The sequence below is a fragment of the Apteryx rowi genome, unplaced genomic scaffold, assembly GCF_003343035.1.
Source record: "Apteryx rowi isolate R43461 unplaced genomic scaffold, aptRow1 scaffold_18, whole genome shotgun sequence".
In the NCBI taxonomy this organism is placed as follows: Eukaryota; Metazoa; Chordata; class Aves; order Apterygiformes; family Apterygidae; genus Apteryx; species Apteryx rowi.
The window spans coordinates 14964-34443 of record NW_020448085.1 but is presented as its reverse complement, the minus strand read 5'-3'; the positions used below and the strand labels follow the sequence as shown (position 1 = coordinate 34443).

The window sequence follows — 19480 nt, the reverse complement described above, 5'->3', positions numbered from 1 at the left end:
AAGCTTGGGCTAGAAATAAGGACTTTTATTTTTTTTAAATAATAAGGGTAATTGATTCCTAGAACAGATTACCCAGAGGTGATATGCTGTCACTTTGAGCCTTTAAAAATGATTTATTATGTTAGAGAGAGACTAGCTCAAGCATTTTTGAGCTGTAGTGAGGAACTGGCGGGTAAAATTCGTGGGGGTTGGACGCGCAGGAACTTGGACAAAGTGGTCATCGTGGTCTAGGATGATCTTCACCATTTTTATACGGTCTACCTGGCTCGAGCAGCCAGAAGCTGTACTGCTCCTTCATGTGAGGGTGCTGCAGCAGCCGCTGTCCYGCCAGCTAACCACAGGTGGGCTTCCAGGATGCAATTAGCCCCATGGCTAATGTATTATATTTCATTTTATGCAAAAAAAGTCAAGTGACTTGAGTGTAGCCTTCACACTGGCAAAACGTGACATCTGTGTCTCAGGGCCGGGACAAATGAGCTCTATTAGAATTGGCTGTGATGCTTTAAGAGTTTAATGACAGCAGGTTCCCCCTCTGCAGCTGCTGAAGTGCAGGCGTTGATGCTCTTCTCCTACCTCCCTTGGCCAGCTGCAGCCCTTACCAAGGGCCAGCAGGGGTAAGGCGTTAAATTACTGTAGCTAAATTAGCGGGTCATGTTCTCTTGCAACCTTCAGAGTGGAAGTAAACTGGAGCTGCCTTGCTAAAATTTAGTGAGTTTAGGCTATATAGCTCTTTCTGTATTAGTACGTGGTGTGGCTTAATAGGAGCAGCTCAACACTATGAAGTTGTTGCTGCTTCAGCCCTAATGTACACATTACATGCTTTTCTGGCCGTTGTGCTTTGGAGTAGCTGTGGTCCAGTCCCGTGGACTGAGCATCCCTTAGTGGAAACCATGGCTGTGGTTTCCTTTCGTCTGAAAGGTATCCCATTCACCTGTGCCAAGGCTGTTTTGTGCTGGGAACTGCAGGACACCAAAGTGGAAGTGATTGGTAGATGTGCTTCAGAAACCTACTCCTGTTTCACATTAAAATGGTAATGTAGGTGCACCCATGGAGAAATAAAATGGCACTTCTTGGAACAGCTGAATGTTTGGCTTTCTACCTGATAGGTGAACATGTGTCTTACACCCACCCATAAGTATTCCTGGAAAAAATGTGCACGTGTATGTGGAGGGGAGTGCTAAAGTTTCATTAAAGTAATTGCATTGCAATAGGTAAAAATGATGCGAGTGTCAGAAAGCATCAGAAATTGGAATTGTAGATTTATGACTCATAGCAGGCTTTTGGTCTGACCAACAGCAGCTGGCAAATATTAGCGGTCTAGGTGACTTCCCTCTTGTGAGCAGCCTTTTATTTGCTTTGGGAGCATAATGAATGCAAATAGGCAAAAACCCACCAGCACCACCACCGTCACGACTGCGGCTTGAGAGCAAGGGAAGATTGCGTTCGGTACAATCTGCATGAATGCTCCCCAGCCTTAAATGGATTTTTATTTTTTTATTTATTTATTTTTCATGTCTACCAAGCATGGGAGCAACAAACTGTTCAAAAAATAAGTAGCAGTAATTTTCACTTTATTCAGAGGCTTCTGCTTTGATTTTCGAGTGTGGAGTGGAAAGCAGAACAACTTGGGGTCTGCTGACACTGCTGGCATGGTTGGAACTGACTTTGTTTTTTCATTTCAGGTGGTTTTCAGTTGCCTTTTGTGATGAAAATCAAATTACTTGACCAGGGAGGTGACATATCTTCAATGATTTATTTAACTGTGATGACTTCAGAGCATCCTAATTGTTGTTTCCAGTTTTGTTTAATTTTTACTTCGGCTGTGTCCCAGACCCCGGATTTGGGATTCCAAGCTGTCCATCCACGTAGTTCAGAGCAACATGTCACCTGGAGAAGTGATAATTGGCATACCCTCCCTTTAGTGCTGTTAACTGGGTTTCTTTCTCAGCAGGCTAATTATATCGATTGTGCCATTGAACTTTAGAAATTGGTTTGTGGTTGCATAAAGCATGTTTCAAAATCCTCACATGAGGAATATAAAGAAAAAGCTCCCAGTGAAGCTATAAGGACACCATTGCTTTATCTGGTGCTCCCAAATTGAAACAAATCAGAATATTTTGGGCCCAATGTCTGCTTATGAAGAGAGAAGTTGTTACTGCTTCCCGGTCCCCCTTTCCCTCTTCAACAGCGTTGCTAATGAGACTTTCTGCATCAAACCTTGGGGAAACCCAGCACTTGGCGGTGGGCCTGGATACTCATCTGATGGTGGGTTTCGTCCCCAACAAGTCTTTTTGCAAGGATTTTGCCTTTTAATGTAGTTAATTTTTGGTTTAGACCTGTGACCGCTCAAGAACAATCTTTGGTGACAGTCGTGGAGTGTACAACAGCGTAAGGGAGCACCATCGGGTCGCTGCCCGCGGCACGTGCGTCTGTCGGTGCGAGGTAGCGCATCGGGTGCTCGTGTGCAAACCGTAGACTTTGGGTGCTCTTGGTAGAGGAGGTTGCAGAAGGCTCAGGATTTAAGCAGGGCTATTCTGCATGGGGCTGGGTGAGCCATTTTGGACGTGAGGTTGGGTGCAAACCATGTGATCGTTGGTAGATCTCTTGGAGAAGAGAAATCTGAAATTTAGAGTTTAAATATGGTCTCTGGCTGATTTGTGAAACCATCATTTTTCTCTGGGAAGAAGCTAACCAGTGTTGAGGCTAAAATCTTCTGCTGTAAGATAGTGCCATGCTGCCCAAACCTGCCAGTAACAGTAGTGCTCTATTAGCGACATGGAGAGTTTCTTTCTAACTTGCATAATCGGTTTAAAAAGGAGGGTGAGGGAAAAAAAAGCTGAAAATGCATTTGAAATAAATAATATTGGCTTTACTTCGAGACCCTGAACACCCTGTGTACCTCTCTCTGTCTCTTGTTTTCCAGGCGGGACGCAAAGAAAGAAGTGATGCGCTGAATTCTGCAATTGATAAAATGACCAAGAAGACCAGAGACTTGCGTAGACAGGTAGTTAATGTTTAAAGTTAGTACTTGTCAAGACGAATGCCTTTCTGCATGTATTCCCCCTTAGAGATATGTTAGCCGTTGGTTTGTTTCCAGCTGCCAATAGGGTTGCCTGCTTGTGTTTAGTGAATTAAATGCTTGAAGCTTCTAGTGCCTCTTTCACATGGCAGCTTGGGGGTTGGAAATGTAAACCCTCTGTTAACCATATAATAAACATGTTTGCCATCAGGACAATTAAGAATCAAAAATTAATTTAAAAAAAAAGGGAGGGGGGCAAATTTCATAGTGTTTAAATGTAATCAGTTGCATTTTATAATTCTGCTGGTCTTCATTTCAGAGAGCCTATTTTTTTAAATACAAGATACACAGGCTACAGTCCATATGTAACATTAATTTTCTTAATTTTTTTTTAAAGCAACATGTTCCCCTTTGCAAGTAAATGTGGGATCAAGTTTGTTCAAAAATTATTTTATTCTAGCAGAAAAATAAAAGTAGTTAAATCAGCATGTTATTTAATCAGCTGAGAGAAAGCAGCAAATCTACTCAGACAAAACCAATATGAGCTGCTAAATCAATATTTGTGGCCAAACTGGTGACTTGCACTCACATAACTAATCCATTTTTTTTAAGGAGATTTAATTTAAATTGAAGCAAGAACTGTATAGACAAGACTTAGTACAGGGAAAGCCTTGGTCACACAAAGGAAAAAGAATCAACAACAGAACGATTTTAGCTTTGCATATTAATACAGCGAAAGGAAAATAGCATTGGAACACTAGTGAAAAATAACTCATTCGTTTATTTTTATTTTAGCTCCGCAAAGCTGTAATGGACCACGTATCAGATTCTTTTCTGGAAACAAATGTTCCACTTTTAGTATTGATTGAAGCTGCCAAGAATGGGAATGAAAAAGAAGTTAAAGAATATGCCCAGGTTTTCCGTGAACATGCCAATAAATTGATTGAGGTAAGATGGTACAAATTAAAATTAAATTAGTGCTTGTTAAATTAAGGCACAGCTAGGCAAAACACATTTTTCAATTGTGTTGAAACAAACAGCAAACTTTGTAACAAACTTGTGTTTAGATACCTTTTAAATAATTAAAATTGAGGGATTATTAAAAAGAAGCAGCTACTGTTAAATAGCTCATGCAATCTTAGAGGTTATGTAGCATGAGAGTATTATTATGCTCTTACYTCTCTTTGCTTTGTTAATTGGAGATGGAAAAAGATTTGGAGATGGAAAAAGATATGGAGGAAGGGAGACTGGCATCAGTTTGCTGCTGTATAATCTGACCTGTTGCTTGAAGTTTGGAGCGTTTTTGTTGTTGTTGTTGTTTTTTCCCTTGGTAAAATAACAGTGCATTTGAACAGGACTTTAGTGTGAAACTTTCTAGAATGAACAGCTGCTTGTGTATGTGTCGAACAAGCAAATGTACAAACAAAAAAAATTCCAGTAATAACCCAAATCAATCCTTGCCATTTTTTCTAATAAAGAAACAAAGGTCATCAAACTGAATTTACTCCAAACTATAAAACTAATCTCTAGGAGGATTAACGTAAATGAGACTGACCTGTCTTAATTAAAATCCATTAGTCAGCCATTAAAGCTAATCGTTTTGCAACAGATACTGCATTTATGAAGAGAAACTTAAGTTCATGCCGTGCTTTTATGAACTCATCTTGGTAACCTTATCCTATTGCTGTAGTTTTCACATTGTGGTTTTTGTGCGTGTTTAGGCTAAATGCCAGAGAGCAAACTTCTACAGTTATTGTGTAAGAAAAGTGACATTAGGAATAAACTTCAAAAATTCTTTCTGTGTGCTTACATATACTTTGAGGAACCAGCTGACTTTAACCTCGGTAGCCATCTGTAAAGAGTCAGATACCAGTTAAAATTTTTTTTGCTCTCCTAGTTTTACTGCTGTTGTACTGTAATTGAGTCTGTGCATCTGTTAGGCTCATCTTGAATACTTTCACACAACTTGACAGATTTAAATGGCTTCAAGAATAAGACTTATCAAACATCAGTAAGAGGTTTTTTTCCTGACTGTAGTTACAGTTGAGGCTCTTTAGTGCAACGCGGTGTCCACGCAAGGCTTTTATCAGCATAGTTGCAAAGGACTCATTGCACTGCTGCATATTCTATCAGCTGGCTTCCCTGCCACCCTCAGTAGGTGAGCCGTCATTCCTGGTTCTGCTCACAGTACGCCTGCCTTCTGAAGAGCAGTGGATAGCTGTCATCGGCATGTAAGAAGAGTTTTGACTGACCTCACCTTGTGTGTAAAATACCAAGCTGCAAATTAATTTTCCAGAACCTTTCTGCTGCCAAACATTCTGTCTTTCACGAAAGAATATTCCCGTGAAAGTACGTGTTAAACAACATTTCCGACTGGCATCAAAGGGTTCTGCTAAAATGATATGCTGCTGCAACAACCTTTTGGAGGTTTGCTTATTGCTTTTGCTGTCTAAGATGTAACTCTAGCTATAGACTAGCGTGATTGAGATAGCTTATAAACCTCTTCCATGAATGCAGATGGATTGATGCATATGCCTAGCTTCTCTCTCTGCACAGAAGGGGAGTAGAGAGCTTTATGCAACGCCTGCAGAGCCCTTGTCTCTAGGGGTGGAGAGCCACTGCAGAGTCGTACGTGATGTCAAATTCACTGTAAAGGAAGACAGGTGAGGGCTGGGTTGCGTTTCTAACGTTTCTGTATGCCTCCGTCAGAATGGCGAATGATTTTTGTGAGTTCCTGTGCGATTCCGCTCTTGGCTGGAAAACTCAGCCGCGGGTATCTGGAGAAGCAATGAAGACTATGTAAGAGCAGAGCAGATGATGTTACACTTAGGGAGATTAGGAGTGATTGCTTCCACCTGTTTTCAGTGCAGCAGAAGTGTGCCTGGTAGTTTATCATAACTACCCTCAGAAATACGCTGAGTGAGTCAAGACATCAAATGTGACAGACCAGCTGCGGTGCAGAATAGAGTTGTGTTGTGCATCACGCTGTGATGGACAAACCGCTCTGTTTTAAATGTAGAACAGCACCTGTCCCTTCCCACGTGCTAAGGAAAGGCAGGAAATGCATGGAGGGGACGCGCTCTGCAGTAGGTAACTCGGAGGATCCCCATCTGAATTAGTAAATAGCTTTACACCTTGGATTTAATATAGACCGTTGTCCTTTGACCTGAAGGAGTAAGTGCTGCTTTCCTTGTAAACCAGCCACTAGAGGGGACTGCAATATATTCTTTGACACTGAGCTATTGCAAGTGTTCACTAGACAGGAGCGGTGGAAGTGCCAGGCCAGGGCTCGACGCTTCTGTGCTTGGGTTAGCGTGAAGACTTGTTGCTCCTGGCCTGAACAGAGTGTTTATGGGCCCTCATAGCATTAATAAGCTGCACAGGCAAGCCCATGATTTGAGTATTTTTATTTTAAATGTTCCCTTCTTGGTTGCAGAATGCTGTCTACTTCTGTAGTGCCTAAAACCTAGACGATCGGATTTGACCGAAAGATGTAATGGCCACAAAAATCAGATTTGCCTGGTGGGTCCATATCTCCTAGATAAGCCACAGAGAATCAGTGTCCCAAAGGGCTTCCATTTAATTTGTTTCCCTCTCAGTAAAATACTTAGCTCCCTTATCCTGCTTTTTGAAAACTGAAAAACAGTAAATAGTAAAATGTCTTGATTCCTCTATGTTGAATAATACATTTCAAAAACAGCTTTCAAAATTGCTGTGTGCTAACAGTCCATTAACTAGCTAGTACTCTTCCTGGGTCTTGTTAAAGGAGCTTAATTCAGGAATAGAGAAGCTGATTTAAATGCAGTACACGAGGATAACAAAAGACACAGCATTTTGGGAACCAGTGCAGGAGAAAGTTAAATTTACTCATGAACTATGAAAGTGTTGCTAACTACAACTGTAAATTACATACTCGTGTCCCAGCATTTTTTTATGATGCTGTTATATGCTGGATAAAGTAGCCCTGGTTTTCAAACCTGTAACTTTGTCTTCTTTTGAGGAAAGACATGGTATCTTTAGATGTAAGGTCTCTCCTCAGAAACTAAACTGTCCTGAAACTTTGTGTTTATTTGCAATGATCTTGCTCAGCACCTTACCGACTTCTCATTTGTCCTGGTCTTACGCACAAGCTGTCTTCATGCACCTTGCTATAGCCACGATAATGGTGCTTGTAGTTGTTCTCTAGAAAGTAAAAAGGCCATAAATGTCRAGCAGAAACTTGTAGCTACACTATTGAATGCTTCAGCAAAATTAGAAATTAGGTTGTTGACTTGTCATCGCATTGTACTATGTAGTTTTAATTAGAAGGTTTCTCAGACCTTGAAGGAAAAAAATTACATGGGTAAAGGCAGATGAGAGTCCAGGTAAAAGCTTGCAATAGCTGTTTGCTTGCTGAAGAACTTTTTGGAAAGAGGGAATTTGTAACTTAAAGTAAATAACCTTGTCTTACAGGAATGAGTTCAGTGTTAATTGTTTCTCAAATTTTTATTTTTAAGTGTCTCAGAGAAACCAGAAAGCTGAAAGCTCTCGATGTTTCATGAGCATCAGTTTTTACAGTTGCTTTAATTTATCTGAAAGGACTACTCTCTGCCTTTTTTATGCACTAGGTTGTATCTTGGGTATAGAGAGATGATTTTTCCCATCTTCAGTGAAAACCTTCAAACAGATGTAGACTGCAAATTTGCTTGCTTGGAAAGAATCACATTTGGGCACTCACAGCTCCATACGTTATTTGTAGCCTCTCACTGAGATTTTTCCCCTTCTGTTACCCTGACTGTCTAGCCCTGTATTCTAGAATAATTCTTCAGACTTTAATCTAAAAATATCACTCTCCAGAAGCTAAAAGCTTTGCATACTTAGACACTTTCATTACAGTTCATCATGATTTGCCCATACTTGCAGACTATATGTTCTTCAGTGAGCCAAACTGCTGTATTTTTTTAACATGTGAAAAGCTTTTAAAACATCTGAAATGGATAAAACATAGTTTGAGGTTTAAAATGATAACTAGCTTTTGGGCACCTAGAGAATGGCTTCAAACAAAACAAAGATTTTGAATAACTGAGGCTTGCCAGTCCTATGTTTTTTGAGATATAGCTTACTTGGGCATAGACAATTATCTGTCTTATAAAAGGTATGCACTTTTTCTGTCTCTTATATAGTTATGAAAAATGAAGGATGGGTTGAAAGTGTCCAGAAATAATTTGGTCTCCCAAGATCTTCCTGCCTATCTGTTATTCAACTGATGGACAAAGTTTTGTATAAACTTCATAAAATTAGCATTTTTGAAGGTGTGAGTGGACTGGTTTTGCTCATTCCTTAGCTATTCTTTCTTCATCTTTAATATCAAAGGTACTGTGGAGGGACTTAAAATGTGAACTAAGGTATGTATCAATGCAGAAAGACAGGCATGCATCTTGGGTGAAAAGCACCCAGAGAAAGCATAGCGCTTGACATCAGAATCAAATATTGACTTGGAACGCTCTTCTGAATCTTTGGGTACGTCAGTCTCTCTAAACTTGGCATTTACCAGGCTAGAGTCATTATCAATCATTACCATGGTATCTCAGCACCCGTTTTTCCAGTTCAGTAATCTAATTTAGAAGAACCCCAGCCCCCCTGCAAACTAAAGTTTGTTTTTTACTTGCTTTTATTTTGACAATAAGTATGTATTACAATGGAAATGTCCTTGGACGCTATGGTCTGGAGAGGAGAGGCAGAGTTGGTCCAACTAAAGAATAATTTCCCATTTTAAGATGCATAGCAAAGTATCTCTTCCAAAGAACAGGCACGTTTTTTGTAATTTGTCTATGGATAACCCAGGCAGCAATTTAAAACAAATGTCTTCAGCAAATGACCAGTATAATTCTAATATGCCCTCTAAAATCTGACACTTTTCCAGAAGTGATGCACTTTCCTTGCAAGTTCATTTTATTAGTCAACTAAGTCATAAATAAATTAAGTTCTGCTCGTAGAATGTGCCCTCCCTACACACATTCATAATCAGTAAAGTAGGAAAGCCTCAGCAAATAACCGTTCATCCATTTTCCARCAAAACTGGATATACTTATTTAATACATCATAAATAAAAGCAAGTGACCTTTTAATAGGATAACTTTTGTTCTTGTAAGTTTTTTGAGGCCGATATTCTAATACTCTACTAAATTATGTATGATAGGGTCTATAAAATGGTGGTATAGATTAAAAATCAGAGAGAAGGAGGAGTAGGAACACAAACCTTAGGATATTTACTATGAAAACTGGAAAGAAATAATATGCATGGAGGGACCAAGGTGATTAGTAATCTGACACGGAAACTAATGGAGAAATGAAGTGGTCAAAGATGAAGTCGAACCTTGACGTATGGATAGTGATTGGGGTGTTTGGGGACATTATTTGAAAATCATCCAGGTTTGCTGCTGCAGTCGAATGAAGAAGAGGCATTTCTGCCCTGTCTTTTCTATAGGAGCATTTGTTATGTTACTGTTTTGCATGACTTGAGAACGTGGCGCTTGGGCCAAGGGAGATGCCGAGGCTGTAGAAGTTGGAGGCTGTAGTGCTAGACTGGTAGGAGTTGGAGGCTATGGTTTGGCAAATATATTAATGTCCTTTTCTCATCCCAGTTATTTCTTCTGTTCCTTTTTCCTTTGGAAAACAGATGGAAGCATTTGGTAGGGAAGGAAAAATCTATAAAAGATGTCAGAAATGTAAGTACAGTTGAATATTGGTGCTGTTGATGTGATGTTTTTAGAGGCTGGTAAAAAGCCTGAACTACTTCCTCTTTCAGACATTTGAATCTTTTAATTTTAACAGCATTTTTAGTAGCTTTTTGGATACAGCATTTATAGATGCGTCATAAATGTTTAAATAATATAAGTAATGGCATTGGTGCATCATCATCTTATTCATTAGCAATATTGGAATATTAGTCATGTAATGTCATGAAGGAGTTGCCTGTGTAGTGCTCATTCCTTTTACTACTTTGTTGCCTTCTTCAAGAGCCTAATGTACTTATAATTCCCATTAAACTTGCCATGAACAGTTGTCTGAACCACCAGAAACTGTTTTAAACAGCTAATGGTAGGCACCAAGTTGGAAGCCTTTGGGAAGATCATACTGCAACATGATCTGAGTGAAAGGCAAAATGAGATAGGAGAGAATTCTGATTTCCATTTTGTCTGATAAGTGTAGAGGCTTTTTTGATACAGTTTTTTTTTTCAGGCACCATCCAAATATCACCGTTAGGAACACTTTTATTTTAAAGAAGAATGTTTGTGGTGTTAAGAAGCATCTAACATGAGGATTCGCTTTGGAAGTTTTTGGCTAGTGTCATATCTAAACTATGTACCACAGGTGTGATTTCTGTCATGGTAGCTAAGGAAGACTTGTGTGTTTTAAAGTTATAACAACATTTTATCAATTTAGCTTCTTTGTGTGAGGAAAGAATAATTATTATGCCAAACAGACATCTGCTGTTACGGCTGCATCCGTGAGGGGCACATTGCCCACATGATGCACTGGTGCTCCTTTGCTAGCTATGTCCTCCAGGTCAAGTCGATAAAAAGGATAATCTACCAATCCAGAAATAAAGGTATACCTGTATGGGTAGTACTCTCCTGCTGTGGATATATTTTATGCTACTGATATACTAGTCCCCTTCAGACAGCGCCCTCCCCCTTTTTTGAGACAAATGCCTTGCTGTTGGCAAAGAGCTAGAAGCACTCTGCCTTCTGCACTGGCTTCTCAGCAAATGGGACCCGGTTCAATTTGTCATGATGTGCAAACTCTGGTTTTGCCCAGCTACTTGGAAAGTTGCCTTTCTCTAAGAAGCTCTGACAACACTCGAGGTTTACACTCTGTCAGAGAAAGAAGTCCTCTCCAAGCATGGGAAGAACTCAGCAGCGTTGAGCAGAGCTTTTGCAGGACAGCTATACCTAGACTAGCACACAGTAGCTGGAGAGGTATTTGTAGACAGCTTGCTTATATTGAGAGTCAGATTCAAAGCTTTCTTCCTTAACTAGACTTCTATGCATACAGACCCAATATGCCAGCTATAAGTTTTGAGATTTGATCATCCAAAAAGAATGTTACCTCTGAAAATATTAAGCTGTTGCTCGAATATTGTAAGGAAGCAGAAAATACCCAGTGTCTTAAGTCTGTGATGCCTGTTTGTTCTTTCAGTTGTCAGTCGGTTGAAATAAAAAACACCTGAACTCCCTGTTTCTCATTGTCTCTCATCTTTTGAAGTCTGAAAATATTTTGCATGCCAGTTTTTTTCCATCTGGCTGAAAATTTCCCCTCTGTGATTTTATAATGAAGCTTGAAATTAAAATTGTTCTCGTCTTCGGCATAAGAATAATCATAAGTTTGCAGAGTTCTACAAACAGTGGTTATTTCAATTTTAGTCTGCAGTTCCCCTCAGTCTTTATGTCTAGAGTTTTTCTATATGTGTGGCTCATTTGATTTTAAGATTTTTACTATTTTAATATATTGTGATTGTTGCCCACAACGAGCTTTTGAAATGTACCTTCTGCGGAGCTGCAGCCACTTGCAGCTCCTGAAGTCATTAGAATCACAGGATGACACCCAATAACTTGCTCCAAAGGCTCTATGGACTTGAACCAAAAGTCCTCTCTGCCATCCCTCCGCACATTAAAGTGGTGAAACTGTTTTGTGTAGTTCAGAAAGGCCCATGCTGCTCCAAAACTGGTGATTTTATAGAACTTGTAGATATGATGCAGGTTCCCCCCCCCGTGTGATGCCTGTTAGGACTGGACTTTACAATGCTCACATGTTTCTTGAATATTATAGTCAATGAGTGAATTAATAAATATGTGGACTTACTGAATAATAAAAGCCTTTCTTTCAAGAGGGATGGAAATTACATAGTTGACGCATCTCTTCAGAGAGTCCTCAGTTGCCACTTGCTTTGGCTGGGACATTCATTCCTGCCAGCAAATGAACCTTCACAGGCTTTGACCATCAGGAAGTGAATCTGGACCTCTTTCTTAATGCAGGGCAGGAAGAAACTAGATGTGCTGGGAGAACTTGAATTTTGTGAGGATATCAGATACAATTTCTTCAGCAGGTCGTTAAAGGGAAAATGTTGAGTGGTTGTTTGTCCATTCCTTTTTTTTTTACATTTAAAATGGGCAATTTTTCCATGCTCAAAAGTGAGAATTTTCATTCCCAGAGTAATTGTAGTATAAAATAACAAAAATGGAGCAAGAAGATAACATTTTGAAATTTCACTGGAAATTAAAATGCCAGAAACTAACACCTTTGAAAATCTTTGTTTCCATGCTGTTGAAATTCCCAAATTGTCTATATATAGTGAAACTGTGTTTCCCTGTTATTTTTGCGTAAAGATTTGTGAGCATTAATTGAGAGGATTCTGGGTAACGTTAAACTGAATTGTTAAGTTTTTCAGTAGGAAAACCATCTAAAAACTCGTGTACTTTCGGAATGCTGATTTTACATCTGCAGTTTTAAATAGGTGTAGTCAGACTCTTAAAATTCAATTAATATATGTTTGTCTCCTGCATAGTAACATATAATCCTTATTTATAACAATGTTGTGTGGCGGAGACAGGCTCAGACGTTGTTAAATAAATCATGCATTAATAAAGAATTACAGAACCTGCTTTTTTGGATTATGCAATTGCTGGATGGTCATGTCCAGCACCCATCTAAAAGAGGGCTTTACACATTTGACTTCTTGAAGAAGCTCTTCTAAAAGTGACCTGTAAACAAGGTGGAAAAAGTTGGTGGTGATTCTTTGAAGTCAGTGCAGGTATACAATGCAAAAATTCTAATACAGCCTACAGTGTCAGCCTTTGAAACCCTTGGAAAGGAAGATTTTGTGTTTTGGAGACTCTAGTTCGTTTTTTCTTGTGGTTGGTCTTTTATTGAGTGACATGGTTGGTCTTTTATTGAAAAAGCAATTTGTCAATCTTTTAGTAGATACTTCCATATAAAATAAGTCCTTTACCAAAGCTAAGATGTTCAGTGCAAAGAGAAAGTTTAACAAGTACAGACCTGTAGCAGTACTTCTTGATTATTTTCAAAGGTGTAATCTAATGAATGTAATGATGATCCCAACTCATGTAGTTGAGGCTGCTGCAGTTTTGGAATCGATGGAAAACACTGCTCTTTATTCATTATCTGAACAAATTTCAAGTGTGTGTGTGGGGGGGAAATCAGGTTAAAAAGGTTAAAATTGCCTAATGTCAAAGAGCCTGGTTGTTTAGAACAGCAAACAATAAAAGTGTAGGTTGACAAATTGTTGCTAATTGAGGGAAACATTTCTTTAGAAATATCGTGACTTTTCCCTAATAAATCAGTAAATTCAGAAGAAGCAAAATAACTAGAATTTGAGATGAAGTCTCTCTCAATGGCAGATGATACAAAAACCTTCCCCAATTTCTTTTGTATTGGAATCGTACCTTCTTGTTAATACCTTATACCCAGTTGACTCTTCTCACTGAGATGGTGCCTACTTTAGAGAGAAGCAGTGAAGCGATGCCTCCTCTAAAGGCATCATCATCTCATCTTGCAACACTCTGTCACTGTTAATACAAATCAAACATGATTTTCCAAAACTGATTTGTGTGTGTAAAACCCACTTCCCTCCTAAGTTCTTCAAGCTTTGAGTTTTACTTGGCACCAGTTTGTTAGTTGAGTATATGGCAAGGATCCATGTTGAAATGGCTGCATCTCTGCCTTTCTCACTGAGGCTTGGTGGATTTGTCACTGGGGGGTAAATTTAAGCTCATTCATCCAAACACTGGCAGCAGCCTTGGGCCGGTCCTGCCTTTTCGGATATATGAAGCAGTGTCTGGGAGATGGGTGTATACTCTATAAAATGCAAGAGCCTTGATATTGCATCAAAAAGATGCTTTTAATATTGGGCCTGTGTGTTCTACGAGAGCTATTTGTAAACTGAGTCAGTCTCGTTTCTCTAGTCTGTCTTCGTCTCTCTGTGTATTTGTCTTTTTTTTTTTTTTTCAAGAAATTGGTCATTATGGCTGATTGCATTGTTTGCAGGGTTTTTTGTCTCCTTTGGTGTCTGTGCCAGTAGTGCTTGCGTAAGGGGGCTTGATGATACTGAATGGCAAGAATGAGCAAATGGAGCGGGAATTGAATAGCTCCTTTGCTCTCAAACGCAAGTGTTCTTTCTAAATTAAATCTGACCTCTTGCTATGTCAGTCAGCTACGTCGTTGGAAAGATGGAGAAACTATTTCATTTACATTTGATTTGCATGCAACTTCTGTTTACTTGAGGTGTCGCCTTTTTATACGGAAGTTTCAGAAAGGGATATGATTTCCAGGTGCCTGTTTTAAAACAAATTTGGTCACATTTAGTCTTCATCATGGCTACAAAATGCCACATATTATGTGTACATGCCAAATAACTGGACAGGAGTATTTTATCCTTTTCTCATAGATAGGAGCTTCAAGTGATTTGTCAGACATGATGCAGGAGCTGTTGATGAACTGCATTTTCTGATACTTTGAAAATTCAGTTTCTTCATCATACAGCCATCCACCTCAGCTGTTAAATGCAATTTTAGAATTCATGCTATGGAGCACCCGCTAATTAGTGACAATTTAAAATACCTAATTGTAATGTGATTTACTACTTGATTAATAAGTTGACATACAATTTATTAAATTTTGAGTTTTAAGAGGAGTGTGAGTTACTGTCAACAGGTTGAAACAGCCTGCAGATGGGTGCATTAAAAGCTTCATTGCTGTGAATTCAGGCTGTGTCCCATAGCTTGCTGAAGTAATCCCCGCTGCTGCCACGTTTCTGCTCTGGTCTGCTGTTCAGCAAATTGCTGGGAAGTTTGTGTGCTAATCTGGCAGGAAGAAACTAATCTGCCAAAGCAAATAGCTTTCTTCTGGACTAGCGTGCCGAAATGAAGTGTTGAGTTTTGGAGARCCAGAGGTAGGATGTGATGGCGCAGCCAGCAATTGGGTTGTGTTAAACTGCCAAGGAAGCTCAGGCGCGGAAGCACTCGCACTCCTTTCATAAAGGTTGGCAGTCCCAGTTGGGTAATTCCTAAAGAAGAATTGCCATCAGCGAGGTATTCAAAAGAAAAATGACTGTACAAAAATGACTGTGCAAAAAACCCCCCAATTTTATAATACCGTGGAGAGGACACTCAATTATGAACTTCTTCATTCTCTCTATTCAGACTGTGCTGTTATTGTATGCTCTTGATTCATCGGATTTGGCTTGAGAAACTATGCAACATTTCCAGATACTGGAGAGACTGATTTTGTAGTGCTTCAACAAGTTTTTATTCGGCTTGTGCTCAATAGAGCTTTGTGTTCTTCTCACTTCTAGAAACTGTAGCTGCTGCCATGGATGCAGAAACCACATGAAAATATGGGCCGTAAAAATACTGGCAAACTGATATTTCTCAAAAGTATAGCTTTTGCTTAAAACGACAACAAAATCTTTATTTGACTTGTAAATCATGGCATCTTGCTGTCTTTTCGCTTTTGAGCCTCTAAACAAAAGTATAATACACCACAGTTGACTGTAAACTAGGGATTTAAGGTACGGCAAATCTGTGGGGAGGAAAACCCCACGTTTAAAATAAAATCCCTTTCTGATAAGGCGTGATCAAGAGTAAGCCGTTCTAGGTTTAGCCAGCGCCCCCATGGAAGTGCCTTGCAGAAGAGAACCATGTCTGAGACGGYCGTGGTGAATGTGGTAATGGAGCACAGAGAGAAATCAGCCTCTGCTGAGCTGGGTTTAAACTTTGCAACTTTGCAATCAACTGAAGACTTAACGTAACTTCAGTCTTAGCTATTARTATGTAGCACTTTCCTGTGAAGACTAGCGGGGAGAAAAAGTTGAGGAGTAAGACACGGATACTTCTGGAAGCTGGCACAGTTTTATCTGTGGTATATTGATGTTGCACAGGCTTTCTCTTGACTTCAGTTTATTTTCATCCAAATATATGCCATTGCATCTGTTTACTTAGTAAGTCAGTGTTTGAAACATCCTTCTCTTCTCGAGAGCTCACAGCTTTATATCCTTTATAACTTGATTTGGAACTGAGGGGAGGAAGATACTGCATGCTTTGCAGTGGGAGCTTGCTTTGGTCCTAAAATTAATAACGGAATTGAGGAGGCACTTCGTTTGCGTATAATGGCACGTGATTGATGGTTTCTGGGGCAGTAGTGTATTCTGCGTGTGGTAAGCTCTGTTGTAAGGGAATGCCTTGGGGAGGGGGAAAAAAGCATAGTATCTAGCTGCAGGTACTCTTTCAAAATGATTTGTGTACAAGTGCATGGGATAGTTTTTAATTAGAGAATAGCATTTTTCCAGCTTTTAGAGGAAAGTATATGGAGAAATCTGGTTCACTGGTGTTGTATGGTGTTATATGCTGGTTTATGGTGCACATTTACTGGATTTTTTTTTTTTTTTTTTTTGGAGGTTGCTCTGTCTCTGAAAGGACAGTACTCAGTGTTCATCTTAGTGCACTTGGTACTATTTTTACAGCTTTCTGTGTTCAGGTGGCTCAGAATAACATGCTTGTCATTCACCTGTCAACTAAGAAATGTAGCTTGCTTTAGACTTCCTTCCCCTGAGAGTAGCTCCAATATGAGGATTATCTTCAATTACTGAAAAATTCTGTGCTGTCCCCTTCCTGTGTACTCTTAAAAGGCAGTTGTTAATAAAAGGTCTTCTGTTTCAAGATGACCTACTTAAGGATGCTGCTGTGCAGCAGGTCAAGGTTTCGGAGTAAAGTTTTAGCGTCTTGAGATGCTGTTCAGATTTTGGGGAATTGTGGACGAAACTTCAAGACCACCGACGACAGTAAATGTTTTTATTCAGAATCATGGCACCAATGGAGGGCTGGAGGAATACCTGTTTGATGCTGCAGTCGTTGACTAAATAAGAAGTACATCAAGTAGTTTAAGCCAGTGCATTCAAGTATCTGTATCCAGTAGCTAAGGTACACTCTGTGTGCATCAAGAATACAGCTTGAGCTTTGGTATGCCTTTGCACCACTTGTACACGTGAATTGCTCACTAAGCATATTGCCAAGTTCTTCAGCGTTCGCATGAAGAATGATAAAGAAATGCTTTAAGAAAAAGTGAGAGTGCATACTATTACAAGCATTAGAAGAATTAATCCTCAGATGCTCGGGAGTTAGGCTGTTATTTTTAATTGTGTGATTGCTGCTTTCTCACCCTTGAGTTGGAATGAACATTTTAACTGTTACTTGAACTGTTGCTAATGATGATCTTGTACTTTCTACTGGAGAGAACTTAACTGAATCAATGGTAAGAAGACCTGTTTGTCCTGTTTGAATGACTCTTATTTTATGGAGGGCCAGCTAGAGACGGATCAAATATCATTAAAAAATGTGGAGAGCTTGCATTTCTTGAAGGGCTACTGGTCATTGTGTGTGGAGGGTAAAAAGCTTCTTATAGCAGGAAATAGAAATCAATTCTAACAGTTCTGTTTTGTTTTTCTCCCACCTCTGATACAGGTTGCCAACTTGGCCTGCTCCATCTCAAATAATGAAGAAGGTGTGAAACTGGTTCGCATGTCAGCCAGCCAGCTTGAAGCCCTCTGTCCCCAGGTAATGAAGGGTGTAAGAACATAAGACGTGCCTTAGGAGGTTGGGCAAGTGGTCCAACTTAGCGCAGTGCTCTGTCTCCAGCAATGCTGGAGATGCTCTTGAAAGAGAGCTGGAGAGCCTGGCCTCTTTCTGTGGTCCATTTCCCTAGCAGTCCCCCAGCGGCCAGAACTGTTGTAGTAGGGATATTAGAGGGTACATCTCTGGCTGGTCCTTTTAGCATCCTTTTACAGCATTATCCGCAAAACCGGACTTTAATAGAAATACATAGAGAGTGAAATTCAGTGCTGAAAATGGTGTAGGCATCAAAACTTAAAAAAGAACACGTGGCAGAAAGTAATTAGTGATATGGATGGCTCTTCAGGCTCTTTTTACATAATGCCTCTAATCTCACTTGGCATTCTCTCAGTAACCTGCTAGACAGTGAACCAGTGAAGCTTCACTGGTTTACTGCATGTTCATGTTGCAGGAAGATGTGTTGTGAAGACACTACTGCTGCTCTTGGATATGTTATAAGATGAATTATAGAATTGTTTTTTGCCTGAGTATAATATAAATATGTTAAAAAAAAAAAAATCTCCTTGACGGACTAGAATCAGATAAAACTGGCTTTGATGTGGAGTTTGAATCTGACTAAGACACCATTTAATTAATAACTTTTTAATGCAGTCAAGAAAATTAGGTTCGTATAAGCACTAGACTGTCCTCTTTTGTTGTTGCAGTCCTGATCTTATAAATGTCCACAACTAAGATATTTGAATGTGCCACTGAAGACTGCAGTGCATTATTAATCCTTGGGATAACACTTTTAAAGCAACAGGATGTTCAGATCTAAAACATACATTGCTCTTCTTTCAAGAGTGCACTAAATGCTGTTCCAGTGGAGCCTGCTGTAATGTACGTCATAGTTGCAAAGCTGTTTGCCTTCATCTCTTTACCAGTTTCTTATTCTGCTGTCTCCACTGTGGGAGCTTTTCTCATCCTGGGGGGAACTTCTGCAGTTCCCCCTCTTGGATCAGAGCCTGGAGCCTGTGCATCATAATTTTGTACTTATCCCCAAGAGTATGAATGTCTGATGTGTGTTCCCCCAAACAAATGCTCACACTTCTGAAATTACCGTTTTAAGATGGTTAAGCTTTCTTTGAATGTGAACGTTTCTGGTAGTCGTCAAAGCCCGAAGGGCTTTTTCCCACCCCTTTCCTGAAAGAACATTTATTTCAAACTATTATTTTCTTTCTTTGCTTTTGCAACAGATTCCTATTTAAATAAGCCTACATGTTTATAGAGTAAAATTCATGATAGTCAGGTGAACATGAAATAACTAATAAACTTTAATCAATGAGTAACTCCCTCTCAAAGTACTGAAGCAAAGATGTTATAACCTTTTTTCAAGGATTATGGATAATGTATTTTACATGCGTTTGAAGTCCTGATTTGATGTTATCTATGAGTTGACAAGGGCTATAATTGACGGATTTTAGCCTTACCTAAGTTGCTTACCTGAACTGCCAAGCCTACAGGTCTGATACCCTGACACGCAGTTTGCCTTGATTTTTAGGCTAGTCACCAAGAGATTAGTAAATGACACTATAGATGTTCAGAGCACTTGAAAGAGTGCTTTTATATTACATTACATGCTCTTCGGCTGATTCTTTAATGCTCTGAGTATTTATATATGTTGTGAATCCTGAGAGATAATTAGGGGCACTTGTTTAAACTGTTTTACAAATGGCATCTGTGTTTTCTCCTAACAATACGTAAGTTTGTCTTATGCCAGTCTAAGCAGTGCAGCACGCTGTTATCCTCATATACAGCGTTACTGAACAGCCCCAAATGTTGACTGTTCTGGAGAATC

The 19480-nt window shown here is 39.5% G+C and overlaps 1 protein-coding gene across 1 annotated transcript in view; it reads left to right on the top strand.

Annotated features, from left to right (window-relative positions):
• Positions 1–19480, top strand: part of LOC112963860 (catenin alpha-1) — a gene marked incomplete at its 3' end in the record, with an annotated part of 83654 nt that overhangs the window by 49595 nt on the left and 14579 nt on the right. The window contains exons 7-9 of the mRNA XM_026061304.1: positions 2924–3004; positions 3815–3967; positions 17536–17628. Coding sequence (XP_025917089.1) covers positions 2924–3004; positions 3815–3967; positions 17536–17628 — 327 coding nt within the window. The remainder of the gene's footprint in view (positions 1–2923; positions 3005–3814; positions 3968–17535; positions 17629–19480) is intronic.